General features: G+C 39.5%; 1 protein-coding gene across 1 annotated transcript in view; it reads right to left on the reverse strand.

The window, feature by feature from the left end:
* The window catches only part of LOC109471240 (unconventional myosin-XV-like), a 32,868-nt gene extending 13,970 nt beyond the window's left edge, over nucleotides 1-18,898 (reverse strand). Inside the window, exons 1-8 of the mRNA XM_019770519.1 lie at nucleotides 18,740-18,898; nucleotides 17,714-17,759; nucleotides 13,877-14,001; nucleotides 11,566-11,683; nucleotides 8,334-8,509; nucleotides 6,231-6,315; nucleotides 3,259-3,330; nucleotides 16-34 (exon numbers count right to left, since the gene is read on the reverse strand). Of these exons, the coding sequence (XP_019626078.1) occupies nucleotides 16-34; nucleotides 3,259-3,330; nucleotides 6,231-6,315; nucleotides 8,334-8,509; nucleotides 11,566-11,683; nucleotides 13,877-14,001; nucleotides 17,714-17,759; nucleotides 18,740-18,891 (793 nt within the window). The 5' untranslated portion in view covers nucleotides 18,892-18,898. The remainder of the gene's footprint in view (nucleotides 1-15; nucleotides 35-3,258; nucleotides 3,331-6,230; nucleotides 6,316-8,333; nucleotides 8,510-11,565; nucleotides 11,684-13,876; nucleotides 14,002-17,713; nucleotides 17,760-18,739) is intronic.
* Nucleotides 18,899-19,658: the final 760 nt, after the last annotated feature.

Consider the following 19,658-nt stretch of genomic DNA (forward strand, 5'->3'; position numbering starts at 1 on the left):
GACTGAAGTCTGTAACTTCACGAGCTTGTTGGGCCTGCAGAAAATGGAAACAACAAGTTTGACCTCCTAAAGCGACGGTCACAACTCGCCGTGCATGCTTTTTGTCCGTACGTTTTTGTCGTGGCTACGTCTGCTACGTTTTTTCTGCAAACGTAGGGTGGCCGGCCGAGGGAGTACGTCACTCGCACGGTTGCGCAAGGTGTACGTACGTGGTCTGCACGACATGCCTGGCCGTCAGCGGTTGCGTGCATCGTACGTTGCGCAAGTGGTAAGTGAGTTGTACGTGCTTACAACGCACGATCTCTGTGCGATTGCTACGTTGCCACGTACAGGCCGTACCTACACGTGCGGCGTACGCACGGTTTCCTTACTCACTCGCACGTTGTAAGTGCGTGGTCATTGAGCAGGTCAACTGGGAAGTGAGGAGTAAGCACGGATGACGCAAGCACCGTGCGTGGCACGCACGTGCTTCGTGCGCTGTCCGTACACGTGAGAATAGTGAAGTTAGACTCACGGAGTCCGTACGTTGCACGCTCATAGGCTGTACGGGGCACGCGCGTCGCAAGTACTCGCACGCACGGGTGGTAAATCCGCAGACCGCACGTAGAAAAAGTATTACATGCACTTAAAGTTCTACGGCGTGTCTGCGTGCTCCCAAATCCGTAGGATTCCGTACGGAGGTGGAACTCACCATCCACGCATGCTGTACGATTGCCCACGTTTTTGCACGTAGACAGCATGCAGAAGCACGTACGGCGGGTTGTGACCGTCGCTTAACACTGAACTTAAAATGTATACAATCTGCCAGACTTCTTCCTTTTACTAGCACTTTAGGCCACACCAATTTAATTTGTTGTTTCTCGATTTTTTCCGAAGAAATATGAAGCGACAGGGCGAAATAAAAATTAAAAAAAAAAAACAGGCCAAGGCACCCCCTGAAGACCAGAAATGTTACAATATGAGCCATGAGGTCAGCATACCAGGCTGGTTTATAATTAAAACAAGAGATTTTGAGCTTTTCATGAAGTGAAATTGCATTGTAACATTGAAAAGGACTTTCTTCAACCGTTGGGGACAAAATATCTTTCATTTAGCATTTTGCAGTTGATTCTGTACATAAAATCTGCTTTTTCTTTCAAATCAGAAAAGAAATTAGACAGGGAAAATCCGAGAAATAACAAATTAAATTGGTGTGGCCTTAATATACAAAGTACATAGTACATACATTTTTGTAATACTTATTCCAATGGTTAAAGTTAAACTTACAATACGTTAAAACATCTTAGATCCTGTTCATACCAGGCTGTATTAGCCAGGTTTGCAAAATGTTCCTTCTGAAGTGGATTAAGCAGATCCAGCTTTTACAGAACAGCGGATTTTGCATTCATACCACTAGGCTAAATTACTCTGTTTAGCAGTGAATGTGAAGCCTGGTACATGTATGAATGGGATCTTATTAACAAAGTTCTTGCAATGCTGCTTAATTTATAAATGAATCCAGTTTGGTCTGGCCATGGCCACTTGTTGAAATTGCTGCAAATTTGTTTGAACACTAAACAAACTGTGTACTTCATTCGTTGAAAGAGGATTCCTGACAATCATACATGTACACTTAAGCACACTGTTCAGTTTTGGTTGGAAAGGCAATGTTCTGTGAGACGCACATTACCAGCTGTAACTTTCATGTTCTGGTCAAAGACATAGCTCATGAAAATGCCAGTGGCGTCACAGTGAGCATTCACAAACCAACTGTTGAAACCAGTAGAGCTGCCAGGGAGCATTTAACATAGGGTAGGAAACAGCTATTCATGAACAGTGTTACTATACAGCCTACTTCATGAGGGGCTGTGGTGCTGTTCGTTTCTGGCCATTTTTCTTGGCCCTCCCCCTAGCATTATACTTCATAACTTGAGTAACTGTGGAGTGAGGCTCTAAGCCAGCTTGCCCCACTCCCCATCCTTACACATTGCACTGTACATTGTCGACCAGGTGACTTCAGTATCCATATCATTAAAGTATAATAATTTTCTCGGAAATCTGACAGTGAATTGAGTTCACAGTATATATGCTCAGTGTATGAAACTATGATTGTCAGGAATCTTTCCTTGCACCGAGACTGCAGTTTGTGTTTTGATATTAGTGTATGATACAGCAGACTAACGTTAAACTGAGTTCACAGAATCACAAAGGAATGTAGCCTACCACCACTGATACCTGTTATCATACATGTACATGTTTATTACCAAACAGTGTGTGATTATTATTGCAACCAACCAACCAACCTCTTCTTTTTTCCTGTTTTGCTGAAGCCCATAATGCAGCATGTCAAAAGTGAGGAGATAAATTGATCTGAATACATTTATATACACATTCATTCTTGTGTCTGGGTAAGATTATGTCAAGGTGCAATGTAGTCACAGCAGTGCTTACCTGTAATATACAATATCTTGCTATCTAGGCATACAGATGAAAAATGGGTTCTGTGCATGCATGGTTGTGCTTGTAAACGTGTAAATGTAATATCATCATCATAGGGAGCCAAATGTGTGTGGAACTTTAATTTGGTCAACAACCAAGCCCATGGGGGAGGGGGAGAGAGAGAGAGAGAGAGAGAGAGAGAGAGAGAGAGAGAGAGAGAGAGAGAGAGAGAGAGAGAGAGAGAGAGGGAGTTCTACATGATTGTATGTATCATTTACAGAAAGGCCTAAAACACATACTTTTACTCAGGCAGTATAATCTTCAATATCTGATTACCCTAGATAATTTCCTTTCCATAGAAAGTAGCAGTTACAAAACCTGAAATAATTCAATGTTAATGATGAATCTAAAGATAGCTTGAGAGCTTGTAATGTTAATCATTCTGTATAAAATTGTTGCTTAAAAACACAGCAAGTTGCAAACAAAACAAATGATGGAATACAATGTGCCTTTCTGGAACTCATAAGAAACAGAACAAGAAGTTGCAACATTCAAGAAATACATTAAACGACTTTAAGTGGCATAACAACTATCATAAACATACAATGTAGTTTACTTCATTATGTTATTGGTGAGTTTAGGCATTTCTGCAGGCTAAGGTTTGGTCAGGCTCATGTCAGGAATGTGAACCCAGCCTGATAACTCCAGTAACACCCCTTCCCATTGGGCTAGTCCACTGATGGTAATCAGTAGGTAATCAAAATCTATGATTACATAACTTAACTTACAATGTATATGTGGATGATTTGACAGTTCCCAAATTTGACAGAGAAGACTTACCATTGCAAGTCTGTCAGCTTTTTCCTGTGCCAGCCGATTCAGTTCTGCTTGCTTTTGAGCCTCTTCATGAAGCTGTGATGATAACATTATAAAATGTACATGTATGACATTAAGTGGACACCAGAATTACAGCTATGAGTTGTAGATGTATGTATGATAGAGGAACATATCTGCTGTAAATGTCAATACAACAATGCCACCATTATACTCAAACATCCAGAATGGCCTCAGGGAACATACTTCAGGATTACAGTATTAAACTACCAAGTGAGAAATTACAAAAAATATACATAGTTTAACAATGTAATGACAATACAAGTAAGCTGTTAACAAGGTAAAGTACTCTAAACATTCTCAACCAAGAAACATGTCAGCCACCTGTGAACAGGAAGGCACACCTGGTTGACACAATATGGCGTAACTTCTGGCTGCAGGAAGGAAAGTGCTGTGGCGTGTTTGCTCTGTTTACACTGCAGGTCAAACATTAGCATGCACCTTAGCCAACCACATCTCCAGCAGGAGTCAGGTTACCTGGCCTCAACCCAGCACAGCACCACAAGGAAACAACTTCTTTATATTACTTACCCATTTCTCAATGCTACTTGGAGTTACAAAGACTTATGCTTCATGGGCAAAGCAGAGAAACGACCTTTACCCCCAATATATTCTAGGTCCCACCTTGAAACAACACAGAATAGCAGTGGCTACTGGTGTGTTTACTTAAACACACTAAACACTACAGCTGCTCACTGATAAGACCTGGCAGCCCCACCCTGTTGTAATATTGAGGGAACAATGCATGACTAGTCATGCCTGGAGGAATGCTGGATCACATTATTGTGGCATCTTATTGTCACTTTTCAAAAATGACCCTGTTTCCACCTGTCTCACTTAACTGTTATTTGGACAGTACAATTCTGTGGATTTAAGTTCTGATGTGTCTCTGTTATAATTCTAAAGGAGTTAAGTCTTGTATTCACACCTGTCAGAAAATAGTACAGCTTTGTATTGGGTTACATAAGCTCGGGAGGGATTATGCAATCTTGCCTTTCTTCAAATTTTGGATTCAATGGCATTTTTTGCCATCTTCACTAAAAAATGTATAATTGTTCCTGAGCTTGATACACTGTATCTACATGTAAGTCCAATGACATGAATCTGAATACAGGTGTTAGTAAGCAAATGATATACAATGTCATGCAAGAGAGTGGGAAGATGTCAGAACAACCCAGGGTACTGGGGGTATATAACTTTGAAATATGTCTGAAGTTGTTCTTACTATACACCAAGGTTATGTTTTCTTTGCTGTTTGAGTGTGTGTCTGTGACTGCCTGTTTGTTTGTGAATACATTTAGCACAACTCCAGAAGTTGTGGAGGGATATTTATATTTGGTATATGTGTGGGTGGGGTCTGTATAAATACCTCAACCAACCTCAACCGGTCTCAACCGACCTCAACTGGGCCTAATATATAGTGTACATGGATGGGCTTATGAACCCTTTTAACACTCTGGATACATTGTCTATGTGATTATGAATAGATATCATACAGTAACACATAAGTATTTTCTAGTTTTTTAACTTATAATTTCTAATAGATCATAAGTGGAGTCAAAAATGTTTGATTACTAGGTTATCGTCTTTTTTAGGGAGTGGGGTTGTGTGGCGTAGCAGTAGCATCTTCGGCTCGGAACCAAGGGATCCCAGGTTCGAACCCCACCTTGTCACCTATCTTGTGCCCTTGGGAAAGGCACTTTACACGACTTTCCTCACTTCGCTCAGGTGAAAATGAGTAGCTAGCTTTGGTTAGGGATGTCCCTCAGATAGGATGTTAAATGGAGGTCCCGTATTTGTGAAGAGCCACACTCCACGCATGTTAAAGAACCCACCACATCTTTCAAAAAAGGGTAGGAGCATGTCCCAGTGTGCGATGGTTCAAATACTACTGTCTGGAAGTTGGTGATTCACTTCAAATCACCCGGGCGGGTGGCAAACCTCCGTCTCATACAGCCACACAGTGATTTACATCATCACCCCCTACATACACGCAAGCATTATAGCTAATAGAAAAAGCATGATATCATGCTTCACCTCTGACAAGGATGACTAAACAGAACGGAACAGAAATATGGAGTGGTACAACCCGCAAAATACCCAAATAAATCCATTAAACATGTTAAAAAAGAAGTTTCCCTGTATTATATCTGATGAGTTTCTGTGCTGCATAAGCTTTTTACTTGCTTTATTTTTACAAAAAATTCAGTGCGCTCTACGTTCTGGTGGCTCGACATAAACGAACTGTTCCGTGGAGGGCACGCCAGAAAAAAAAAGGTAAAAAAATCAGAGTCACAGTGTTTTGCCTATTCATAATTACATACTATTAGACAATGTATCCAGAGTGTAAAGAAGAGTTCATAACCCATGTACACTTCATATTAGACCAGGAAGCTGTCGGTTAAGGTATTTAGTCATACCGTGGGTGGGTGTCAGTAAAAGGAACCTGGACTATGGAGCACCTGGCAGCCTCCTGTGGTGCTGCAACAGAATTTCCAGTTTTGGACACGCAGGATGGGAGATGACAACAATGTACTCTTGGCCTAGTAATAAAATGGTATAGGTTTGGGACCTCTAGCAGCTTTTTTTGAGCTGCAGGGGACAATTTGGTAGGCTATAACTCAAGAAGGTGTAGACAGCCACTCTTACATTGTAAACCCATGGGGAATGGGGTTTATATTGCTATAATTGTGTTATTTTCTGTACTGGGGATCCTGGCCAATACCTATGTTTACTTTAATATTACACAATCATTTATGGCAATATGGCATCCAGTGCAAATGGGTGAAATCTAATACAGTACAATGTAGTAGGCTTAAAGCCTGCAGTCCTGACGTCACCAACTGCTTTGAGTATTCTGCATTACATTTATTCCCTCAGCCCCAAGATGTATTGACCGGTAGTTCAAAGTTACAAACCTTGATGTATCGCCTTCTCTGTAAGATCATCTTCCATGTAGCCTGTACCAGCACCACTGCTCTCCTCAGCTCCAGAAATGTTTCTCTAGAAAAACACAATCATGCGTCTTAAACTGCAATTGAAGTGTCTGCTGGTAGAAATCCCAATTGAAGCCTCTGCAATTCATGCTTAAATGTACAGCATTAAAAGATTAAAAGGTTTATGGCAAGCACAAACTATTTAAATGAAATGAGTAGCTACCAATTTGCAACTTTTGGGATATGTTAAGCACTGTCAAGTTATAGCTATAATTGACCTCATCCCCTCTGCTACTGAGAGGGACCAGTGCTACCATGGATTTTTACGAGGTACTGTGTGTGTGTGTGTGTCTGTGTGTTTCTGCATGTTTGTAGTCAACGAAACTTCAGACAACTTTATGAATTGCGATGATACTTGGTATGGGCCCTGTCACACTTCTGCGAATCGTCTTGCGTATGAGTTGCGTACGGGCATTTTTTTCATACGCAGCCGTACGCAAACTGCGCACTTCATATGCATCTCAGTCGTTTTGTGTAAGTTTTGTGAACGCCGGCATACGCACAGCACACGCACCGTCCGGCTCAGTACGCAGCGTAGATTTGAGCATGCCCAAAACTACGCTGCGTACGCCGTTACGCAGTTCATGCGTTTTTAATACACAATGCATCGGTCAAGCACGGTATGAGTACACTATTTTTTCGTGGGGGACACGCGGCCCATACGCTGATCTGCACCTGGAACTGCACCTGTGCATAAGCTTCGTACAATAGACAAATGCATTGCGTACTTACAGCGCTTTAGTACCGTTGGTATTGCAACAGGACAGCGCATTGTACGTATTTGTAACTAAAGAGAAGCGCAAAGGTTGCGTACAGATATAGATAGCGAACTTACCGAACACCTGGGCTACACCCGGGGTACCGGCTCCTCTAGACCCCATGGTTAACAGACCTTCTGGAGATTGGCTGTTTCTAATATGTTTTGCTGAAAAGTAGGTGATCATTGGGAAAATGTCTTTCCCAAAGTGCAATATTTCACAAAAATGCATTTTGACACTTTTTAACACAAAAGAACACCCTTGTACCGCCTCCCCAAAAATGATGATAGGACTGGCCATTTTGCATATTATCAATATACCTATATCTAACATAAAATATTTGCTTTTTGTTGCCTGTACTTTGGGATGATACGCCAGTTGCCTGGGTTTTTTTGCCGGAGAAAATGTGTAGTGTACGTAGATGGGTACAAAATAGTTTGTAAAAATGTAGGAGCATAAAAGCTTTGGGCGAATATAAACTCAATGTCGTGAAACATCTAGAGATTATGGACTTATAACAGTAGCCGCTTTGAACTGTGGTTGTAATGTAGTGTTGGTAGATATATAAAGATTGTAGTGTTCGCAGAGATGTGTAGTGTCCATGCTATCTGTGTGTATGCACAATTGTCAATTGTCTGTATTTGCAAGTATGCCTATTTTCGAATTCGTTATTTTTAAATTATTAAGGGAGGGTATTTCTTGACATCTCCAATTCATCAAGGCTATTAACAGTCTAACTGTTATGTTTGTATAAAGTCCGGGTACGGGAATTTAATTTACCTGACAAGATATTACAGGAAATTGACCAGGGCTGGGGCGAAATGGAAACAGACACATTTTATCTGAGTTGAGGGTGGCCCATGATGACTCGCTGCGAATGAAACAGCAGGAAGCAGCGGGGAATACGTACACAAGACGCTTGGCATTCGTCGGAAGTGCGTTAGGCATTCGGTGGGAATATGTTGAGTGCGTCCGGAATACGCCTGGCCTTCGCAATGCATGCAAACGCCATACGGATGTCATATGCAATCTATGCGCTGAATTCCTTATTTATACGCTACATGTGCCTCACAGTACCCTCACGTATTGTGCGTACAACATAAATGTCTGTACGCAACCCATACGCAATTGCTATTCGCAGAAGTGTGACAGGGCCCTATGTTGGTAGGTCGTAGGAAGACAAAGGTCAATTTAAATTATGGGTCATCCTGGTGGCTGACTTTGGTGGTAGATTATAAATTCTAGACAGAAAACAAGGATGCCTTACCTGACTTTTGCCATGCGAATTCCTGCTTGGATGGTGACAATTGCAGATTTCATCCTGCTGAAGGCCTGTACTGCCATATGACCACGAAAGACTCTCTGTACCTGAGTTGCTGCCTGGTTGAGAATCCGACTGCGCTCAGTCTCCAGGTGATGCTCCACAACCTCCCGCAGGAACACCTGCACAACAAAGCATGCATATTACATGTAGATTAGCATGAAGTAACTGTAAAGCACCTGTCTTCATAATGCTCTGCTAACGGTCACTTAGTCTAGTTTGAAACAAGGCACTTCAATGTCTAACCCAGGCACTGCATTTTCTGGTCATCCTAACTTTTCCCATGCCATATATGCTTACACTGTATGTACAGCCAAAACAGTATCAATGGTTTAATGCCTGACATGTAACATTACCTATCACTCACTCACTCACTCACTCACTCACTCACTCACTATCCAGTCTCCTTTATTATACTGCTGCGAGTGTCCCTGATAACTATTCCATTTCCCCATTTAGTGCTTTTCAGTGACAAGTATTCTACAAACGAAATAAAGACTAAAATTTTACTTCATTGACATTCCTTGGCAATAATAACTAAGTATTAACAACTTGAAGGTTATCATGAAAGTTCATCTGTGTTGGGAGTTACATGTTTAAAGTTAAAACTTTAGATCCATTATTTTTATTATTATTTCAACAAAGTTCTCTCACCTAGAGCCTTGACTTGACTTGACACTGTAAGAATTTTGGACACTGAACAAGACTATTTCTTGAGAGGGGTGAAGGAGTCTATTTACATCAGGGCCCATCACCCTTCACTTAACCGCGACAGGGGCTGACATCGTCTACTAGATACCTTTGACCCAGTGTTGACACTTTAAAGAAGCCATGTGACAAGCTTCACTGGGTAAGTCTACTGAGGAAGACCAGAGTGACTGCTCAAAAGCTTTAGGTGACAGAACTTTTTGTGTTGGATCTGAAGTTTTAACTTTAAACATATTAACAAGGTTGTTATTAAATAAAAAAGGAAAAATGCCAGGATTTAAGCCTGCAACCTAGTGTTCAGTAGGTCAAGACTTGTCTTGGGGTTTGAAGTCATCTTTATTATATAACATTACAAGCTGAAAGATGATCTTGAAAGTTTGTCTGCCTTGGTAATTTCCAACACCAAAAATTGGACTCACCCAAATTTTCGACTGTACAACTCCAGTCTTTGTCAAGGAATGAGCAATCCACTGTTTCAATGACGTCACGCAGATAACACACATGACTCCGTGAGCAGTGGATCATTCATAGGTTCCAGAAAGTCTGTGGCAACCTCTGTCTCTGTTGAGGGCTAAAAGACCAAAACCCCAGAAACTGTAACCAGAATCAGAGTAACGGGCAAGAACAGAGGTCTAGTCATTCTGCCCTACATGAGTGAAGGGTTTAGGAGGACTTTTGCCACACACAGGATCAAGACCTATTTTAGACCAACTAGAACCCTCCGGAATATACTGGTTTCACCCAAGGACAAAACACTGAAGGAGAGTAAAAGTGGTGTAGTTTACCATATACAGTGTCAAGGACAGAACTAAGGGCTCACAACATACAATATTGAATCACCTGGACATTCAGTCTCATTGGATGAAGTCAGAGGCCATTTACATGGCATTACAACATCCCTCAGAGACAGAGGTCTCCACAGACTTTCTGAAACCTATGATCCACTGCTCATGGAGTCACATGCGTTTGATAAACTTACCCAAGGACTCTCTGCTTCATAATGCATACAAAACTGTATTTACTGATGACCACGACTGGATTAATCATGTTAGAGACACTCTCAACTACTACGGCTTTGGACATATATGGATGAAACCTGAAGCTTATAAAGCAGATTATATTACACACCATCTTCACAACCGGCTACAAGATACACATATACAAGAGTGGTTTAGATGCATTAGAAATAATTCTAAGCTGTCTTTTCTTAGCAAATTAAAAAATTGTTATTAACAAGAAACATACCTTTGTGATATAGATAACTTTGAAATTCGTAAAGCAATAACTCAATTAAGAATCAGTAGCCATAAATTGAATATTGAAACAGGTAGATATTACAATATAGCCCCTGACCAAAGGTTCTGTCCATTTTGTCCAAAGCATATAGAAAATGAATTTCATTTTGTTATGGAATGTACCAAATATGATGTTAGACGTAACAAGCTATTTGCATTTCTCGAATCAAGTATCATAGATTTCAAGAGTCTCAATGTTGGAGACAGATTTGAATATATCTTTACATGTAATGGTCCTCACAACGCAAAAATAGGTAGGTATATAAAGGAAGGCTTTGCTATTAGAAAAAATACCAAAGCTTGTGATTAGCCCACTCGATTGTAACACTTTATCAAAGACTTGTGCTATCCCTTATTATTTGAATAATTATGATATAGATATGTTAGGTTTTATTCGACATTAGGTCTTATTCAACACACTTATTTTATTGTTGTTACTCTCTTTATGTAGTTTGCCATACATTGTACCATGTGCAATTGTCGTGCAATAAAGTTCTTCTATGTGTTATCTGCATGATGTCACGGAAGCGGTGTATTGCTCATTCCTTGACAAAAACTGGAGTTGTACAGTCGAAAATTTGGGTGAGTCCAATTTTTGGTGTTGGAAATTACAATTAAATCTTGCTCATAAAGATGAAACATTGCTTGGATAAAGCTCAAGGTCAGCCCTTTATCTCTTGATACAGCACTAAGAGGAGGGCAGAAGGCATGTAAGACAAATACAGTTTACAAGTTACTATGTGCATCAAACATTTTGGAATTTCAATGATAATCCCTTTGAGTTCTACAGAGAGTTGAAGAATCAAATATTAAAGCATCTTATTTCCATTATCAAGGAGTAACCTTTTTATGTCATCCTGAAAGATTAACATCATTTGCCTTGAAGATATGAGGTTGTGGAATTCAATTTACTTGGTTCAGACATCACTTCAACTATTGTACTGTTACTACCGGGGAGTAACTGTAACAGTAGATTCCAAAGGAAAAAATGGTCTTCAGATATTTCCCATGTTGTCCTCTGTCGCTAATGCAGGCAGGATTGAGAGTGCCACATACATGTAACATAAGAGTAACAAACTACTTTGAGGAATAACAAAGCAACTCAACAATACATACATGTACATGTATTACCTGATAATGTAACTGTTTAATTTTGAACTTGATAGTTAGTGTACCTTAGACTGACCCAGCTGAAACTGGTCAGCAAAGTGGCTTCCCAACTTGCCCAGAATCATGATGCACACCCCTCTGGGATCTGAGTCTGGGCTCAGCTCACCAATCATGAACTTGTATCTATGATACAAAATGAAAACAACAGTGAACAAGCATTTTAACAGTTTTCTTAGTTTCACAGCCTAATCTTTAACTCTCTTATCCCTGAAGCTTATCTGCTATTTCATCTGGGCAACCTGAACTGAACATTGTTACATTAAGGATTACGACAAATGACTTCTCCTTGCCGGTTTGTGACTTCTCCTCCCTAGCTTGCTGGTTTGATCGAATTACATTATTCAGTAAAGGTGCACATGTGTGTATGTATGTATTTAAAATATGTACAGTACTATGTATATATGCATGTATTTGTATCTGTATCTGTATAGCCGGTATAACCGCCCTTCGGCGTAACACACCAGCTTCGCAGGCACGCGGCACAGCGGCAGCTGGCTACATTACACCGTTCGACTTGTTACACCTAACCCTTGAACATCTAACTCCAGACATTGTTAAGACATTGTATGTATGTATGTACTGTAACACAACACAAGCTGGTGTGTTACGCCGAAGGGCGGTAATACCGGCTATACGGATACAGATGTATGTATGTACAATGAATACAACCCAGAAGAGAACAAGAAATAGCCATGCCTTCAAGTACCAGAGTTATCAACCAAGGATTGAGGTGTTCAAGAATTCATTCTTTCCTAGAGAGCAGAGTGGAACTCACTGTCACCAAGTACAGTAGGGGCATTGTCATTAGATAGCTTTAAAAGATGTCTAGAGTTAGATGTTCAAGGCTTTGGTGTAACAAGTCAATCGGTGTAATGTAGCCAGCTGCCGCTGCGCCTGCGAAGCTGTTGTGTTACACCAAAAGGCGGTTATATTGGCTAATAGTATACAGATTCTTAATATAAACAAGAAAGTTCACTTCTCAGCAAGTCACCTGAGCAAGATACTCCTCAGGAATGTCAAGTCCAATTAACCTGATTGGTCCAATGTTAATGACACATGTTGACTTTGCTTTCAAGGAGAGTTCAAGAAAAATGGAGTCAGCCAAGTTTCTTCTCAAGGTACAGTACCGTTCGCGTTATAGTTACCCTAACGGCCGTTACTAACGCGTTTTTTTCCCGTTAGTTTTCCGTTATTAACTGGTTACTTTTCCGAAAGTTTTCCGTTACTTTTCCGAAAGTAACGCGTTTCTTTTTCGTCAGACTTCTCCATTCATATGCAGGCGCGGTAACATCACAGGAATAGTGGGAGGAGTACTAATTTACCTCATGCGGGGCGGGAAATTACCGATACACACCGCTGGAACAGCGGAAGGAACGTTGATATAGCCCGCATTTTACTATATAACAGTAACGTTTAAAACCGGCGCATCAATTAGATCGACATTTTCTTTTGTCAGTGTTGCCCATGCAAGCGTTTCTATAGTTTGTCAACTTTATTTTGCTGCTTTTCTCTGTTTGTTTACTTATTTTACCACCGAATATACAATCCTAGATGATCTGAAGTTATAAATACCCCGGTCCGCCGTACATAATAGGCGGCGGGCCCGGCGTGAGGTAACGTTAGGGATGTGCAAAAACATCGCGAATAATTCCTATAACACTCGAAAAAAGGCAGCATATTTACACGTGTCCACAAACATTTTTATGGCTAATTATTGACCAGTTTTGGGGAGTTTTGTTATGTCCTTGGGGTTTTGTTTAGAGTGGGACAGAAAGCCGTGCCGCGACTCCGACTCCGTGCACTTCCGTGTTACATTACGTTGTACACTTGACAGAAAACCTACTATTATTAGACTCTTTTTGATTCTTAAGGTAAAATTCTTTTCAGGAGGCAAACAAGTAAACACTGTCTCCAAAAACACATTTTCTCCTTGAAATGATAAACAGGAAACTGTTTTTTGTTTTTAATATTAATTTCCATATCTTAACTGGACATTACTAGTGACTGAAAGTCTGTAAATCTACTTTCACTGTAGCCTAGCTACCATCCATTTTGAAATGGGACTCCTGGCACTCGCTGACTTCGGTCAGTGATAAAAACGGATGGTACATTGTATACAGGACACTTGGACTGGTCCAAGTGCAGTGAAAATAACATGCACCCCTCCAATGTTATGTGAAGGCAAATGGCAATTCAAGCCTTGCTGCTTCATCACACGACAGCAAGGAGAAGTCATATTCTTCAGGAGTATAAAGGGAGAAATTCATGCAAGTATTTACTGTAATCTTTGATTACCACTGCTATTAGACAACAAACCTGTCAGCAAACTGCTTGAATGGAATTCGAACGGGGAAGCCTTTTTTGCGGATGCGGATGGTGTCCAATATGCCAAGGTTCCTTAGCTGCTCCAACACGATGGATGTATCAAACATCAGTGCAGCCTACAGGTTGGAAGTAACCGTACAAACACATCAAAAATGCATCTTTTACAACCTGTCTATCTATACTCATTTTCTGGGTGGCAAAACTCAAGGTCAATTTTCCTGTCATCATTTTAATGTAGTAATTTGAATCAATATTGGCACTGATGGCAAACAGACCATTTTTTGCTTGTGTGGTATTGTAAGCTTGTTCCAGCAATTTATGGGCAGTAACCAAAAATAAAGTGCCTGTTTCTGAACTATTTCAAATGTTTAAGTATGAAATCATGATGAAAAGGTGCAGATTTCCTCATCCAGAATTATTTTTTTGTTTTGCTGTCCTGCCAGTGCACTGGATGCCTTTAACATGATGTTTCATGTTTGATGATTTATGGCAACGTGCTGTCAACCTACATTCCAACATACATTGTACATGTACACACCACCCACAGACATACCCACCACATTAATTACGTAACCTGCCTAAGGTCACACCAAATTAATTACTGTACACTAGAGTTGGTTCTCGGATTCTTGTTTACAAATCTTTGGAGGATAACTCAAGAACAGGTTGATGGTTGATGGATCGTCATGATTTTTTATATGTATGTAGCTAAAGTGATGCTTGACATAAGTAGATGACAATTATGCTAATGGTGCATAATCAATGAGGAAATTCTATAAAGTTAAATCTATTACGTTCCTTAGGATGTTCCATAGGACTATTCAAACTAGTGATACATGTAATTGAGAATGAGTGAAACATCGGCAGATGTTGATTACGTAAATGAGAACCTGATTTGCATAATCAATGAGAAAATGCTATTATAATAATTCTGTAGTGATAACTGCCTTGAATATCATACTTCCATTTGTAAGTAAGAGAACATCATTAAACATTGAAATTTGGACCTCATCTACAAGATTTATAACGATGGAGATAAGGGTGCATTCATAATTAATATGGTATCACGTGTAACTATTGGTGGAGAATATCATCAACTGCTATAATTCCTGGAAATGACGATCCTATTTGCATAATCAAGGGGATTCATCTATAATTTGTCCGTCATATAATTTGTCCAAAAGAACATCATTTGGCAAAGGTATGAGGTGGTAGAACTCCAGTTAATTGCATGTTTCCACATATTTGTGGTTAGCACAACTAAAGAACGCCTGGATGGTTTGTGAGAATATTTGGTACGATGTACGTGGTTGGTCTTGGGAAGGTCAAGGTCAAATGAGGGACATCTGGCAGCTGTCCTTGGTATTGCAGCAGAAATTCCATTTTCCAAATTCCAAACTGAACTTCGATATGCTATATACAATTGATTTTTTAGTAGCAGATGGCTTATCATGTCAGAAATACATCTAAGTGGTGTAGCTTTGTTCTGAACCTGCAGGGATGATTTGGTCAAAATCTTTCCAAGAGGATTAGTGAAAAAAGGAACAACAGATATTGATGATTTTAGGCATGTACAATGCAGGTAGCTTAAGACAGAAATGTAGACAATAACATTTTGTAAATGCATATTATCAAAAGAATAAAAAACTGGAAGTTCTGCTGCAGTACCAAGGTCAGCCACCAGGAGGCCAATACTAGTATTTGACCTTGACCTTTGCCTTTATGGATTGTGATCAGTAATATTTGGTATGTTGGTAGGTCTTAGGAAGACAAATGTCAAGGTCAAATATGGTCCTGGTGGATGAGCTTGGTACTGCAGCAGAACTTCCGGTTTTTGTATCTTTTGTCCTGAACATGCACATCAACAGTTGTCACTTTTTGTTACTTCTGCACGTTTGTTTTGATTTGATTTGATTTATTAGGCTGATAACACATATGTTTCTCTTATTATGTTTGATTTACCTTATGTACTTGTATTTATTTTGTGAGATCTTGGTTCATTATGTACAGATTTGTCTATTTGCATTTAGGCCACACCAATTTAATTTCTTGGTTAACGGATTCGCCGCTTCATTTTTTTCTGATTTGCAAATAAAAATAAAAATTCAGAATCAACTGCAAAATGCTCATATTTTGCCCTGAACAGTTGAAAACAGTCCTTTTCTTCCTAGTTGTTACAGTTATTCCATCTTTCAATGCAGGAGTATCATTAAAAGTTCAAAATTCATTGTTTAGATTTTGAACCAGCCTGGTGTGTTGACTTCATGGCTCCTATCGTACCATTTTGGGCCATAATAGGATGCCTAGGCCTGTTTTTATTTTTATTTTTTTTTCGCCCGCCCGCTTCATTATTTTTCTAGAAAAATCCGTTAACCAAGAAATTAAATTGGTGTGGCCTTACGATCTGTTATGAGTTCACTTTGTTCACCATTATTGTATATAGCCTACCTTTATTTGTGTTCATATTTTGTTTGGATTCTGTTATCTGTACCTTTGATTCTCTTTTGTTTATGTACAATGTATATTATTAACTTATTGAATCGGTGTCGTATAAGCCCACACGGGCTGGGCGCGGGATAGCGCACGACACGGAAATAAAGTCTCATTCATTCATGCTATCGTCTTCTATGTTTGGTTACAGATAGCTTTTTCTGTTAGGAATAAGTGGTGTAAGTTTTGTCCCCCTAGCAGCTTGTTCTGGAACTGCAGGGGAGTTTCTGGTAAAAACTTTTAAAGCGGATAAGTCAAAAAAGAAACAACTTAGTTTCATCATTTTAAATTTGCATGACTAAGTAGGAAATTCTGTACAGTGTTTTAAATGATAGTACTTTCATACATATGATGTATGTAATGTATGGCAGGTGAAACATCAACAGATACCAATTAAGCAAATAATGACCTAATTTGCATAATTAATGTGAAAATTTTGCTATTTATTAATGTTGAATGATGGGAATTTTATACCTTGTGACATGTGTAAGTTACTTAAAGGTCACTATGCATATATCATGTTAATGTAGGTGTTTGCTTGATTTTTGAGTGGCAGATAGCTTTCCTGTCAGTATTCAATTGGTGTTGGTTTTGTCCCCCTAGTACATGTAGGTTGTTCTGGAACTGCAGGAGATTTCTGGCAAAACCTTTCAGAGTGGATAAATTCACATAGGAACAATGTATTCTTATGATTCTTGGTATGTGGGTAGCTTAGACAGAGATCTACACTATTGGATGCAAATTATGCAAATGATGACTTCTTCATTTGCATTATTAATTAGGAAATTCTGTAATTCCAGTGTTTTACATTATGAGACTTTGATACATGTAATGTTTATAATCTACAGTAGGTGGAATATCAACAGATACCAATTCTGGAAATTGACCTAGTTTGCATGATTAATCTGAAAATTCTATTTCTCCTTAGTGGTAAATGATGGGAATTTCATACTTGGGACATGTGTAAGTTAATCAAAAGTTAACGTCACGATGCATATACATGTATTATGTTAATGTAGGTCATTCGCATCATTAAATAATGACGCAAATCTGAAGTGATATTCAATCTGAAGTGATATTCCGCATCAGATTCTTTCGCAATAACTGGGCCCGTCTGTACATATAGTCATATTATTCTTTTATTGATGTAATTGTGTGTGTATTTTATATGTATGTTGTATATGGGAGAGTTATGCCTGAAATAAAGAAATAATAAATAAATAAATAAATAATAAATTAAGGAAGAAATTTACATTTCATATCAAGCCCATATTTCATGGAGGTATGAGCTCTCAGAACTCTTGTTCTTATTCAATAGACACCAGGGGCTGTACCTACCTTGGATGTGTTTGGCTTCACACATCTAACAAATAATGGGTTACACCTGGAATACAAGAAGATATATCATGTCTTTCAACACAGTTATTATACTAAGAGTACAGAATCATACTTATTCTAAGTTTGTCAACCAATTTTATAATGAATAAATCACATTCCTACTACATATTGTTATAACATAATGATTTCTTTTCTGTCATTAATGTTGATGTATTATTAGGTAAATATTCAGTTTCATCAGCAACCTTAGACAACTTAATCCAATTAATAGGAAATTGTATGGAACAAGTTGGATAGTGGGTTTCTTTAAAGACAAGCAAGGACAATTTTAAAGACAAGCAAGTCCTTCTGCTGCCTTCTTCAGGACAATAATGATATGACATTAAGGCCAGCTAAAGCTAGCTGAAGGCGGAAGAGCCACTCCCACTGCAGCTAGGGGCAGACTAGGGGCATGCCCCAGTGTGTGATGATCCAAATATTACTACATGTACACGATGTACCTGGAAGTTGGTGATTCACCTGGATGGAGGCTTGGCAACCCCCCATCTCTAATAGCCACACAGTGGTTACATCATCACCCTGATGGAAGCCCTGGCAACTCCGTCTTGTAACAGCCTGAGAAAGGGTCTGTCTCCCTTAAGGGGCAGTATAACCCTGAGTGGTGTAACTCCACTACGTTGACCTACTACTAACTTACCAACCCAATGAAACTATTCCCAGATGTATGGAAAGAGTTTTTGTGAATGTCTACAATACAAGGTATATGTATGTTGGTGAAAATACATTATGCAAGGTCATTCTCTGCTCGGGTCAAAGATAAAGACTACAAATCGTTAAATCCAGGATTATTACTTCATTAGAAGTCTTCAAAATGTACATCTGTCTCATCTGTCTACATATTAAGTGTTTGCCGTGCATTTCAGAAGTTAGAGACCTGTTAGTGAATTTCATGTATCATTTGATGATAATCATGCCTCTAACACACATAGCATGTACATGTATGGTATGTGTATTACAAAAACTCACTTGGATATTTCCTCCAGCAGCTCCTCCAGTGACTCCTGGAACTTGGCCGACACGGTTGGAACCTTGTGACTCACCACGTTCAGCAATGTCAGTCCATGCTGTTTTTTACTGATGCTCTTGTTGAGTTCTAAGGACTGGTGTTCCCAAAACATCCGAGAAAGGAGCTACATGTAAAACACATTCAAGTTCTAGCATGAATGATTATTCATCATTTACAGAGGCCATACAGACTGTTAACAGATTGTGACATAAAAAAAGTTATTAAAAAAAAAGTTATTGAAAAAAGTTATCAAAAAAGCATACATATAGAATACATTGTGCAACACTGGGTATTCCGTATCGCCTGAGGTATCAGCCCGACTGCGAGTCGGATGGCCGGAGGGCGATCCAACTCACAGGAGGGCCGAGACCGAGGGCGATGCGGAATACCCTATGTTGTATTTTTTTATATCATACCCACCCTAGAAAATACAAAATTTTTTTGCTAAAAAGACACAAAAGTTTTGTTATTATGCACACAGCGGTAACAACTTTATTCAACAATTCGGGAAAAAGAACAGATGATATCTAGAGGATATCCTTTTTCTTTCAGGTATTGCGCAATTGACCGCTGCTTTGAAGTCAAACTGTCCGGCTCATAATCTTCACCGCTGTCTTTTTTTATCCCGAGGAAGAAGCTTCCTAGCAATCCATCCAGCTCTTCCGGCAGAATTTCTTCCAGGCGCCTGTTGTCACCATGGGCCTCTAGAGACGCAAGGCACTTCGTCGTGTGGCTATAGCCTTAAGATAAACTGCCTTGTGTCGCTCTCCATCTTCTTCTTGTCAACATACACATTTTTCGGCAAAAATGGTAGGAGACAAGCACACTAACAAGCTGATTATTGAGAAATTACTTGCTTTACTTTGCTTGACCTGTGGC

This window comes from Branchiostoma belcheri, unplaced genomic scaffold, assembly GCF_001625305.1.
Source record: "Branchiostoma belcheri isolate BF01 breed outbred unplaced genomic scaffold, Haploidv18h27 scaffold242, whole genome shotgun sequence".
Taxonomy (NCBI): domain Eukaryota; kingdom Metazoa; phylum Chordata; class Leptocardii; order Amphioxiformes; family Branchiostomatidae; genus Branchiostoma; species Branchiostoma belcheri.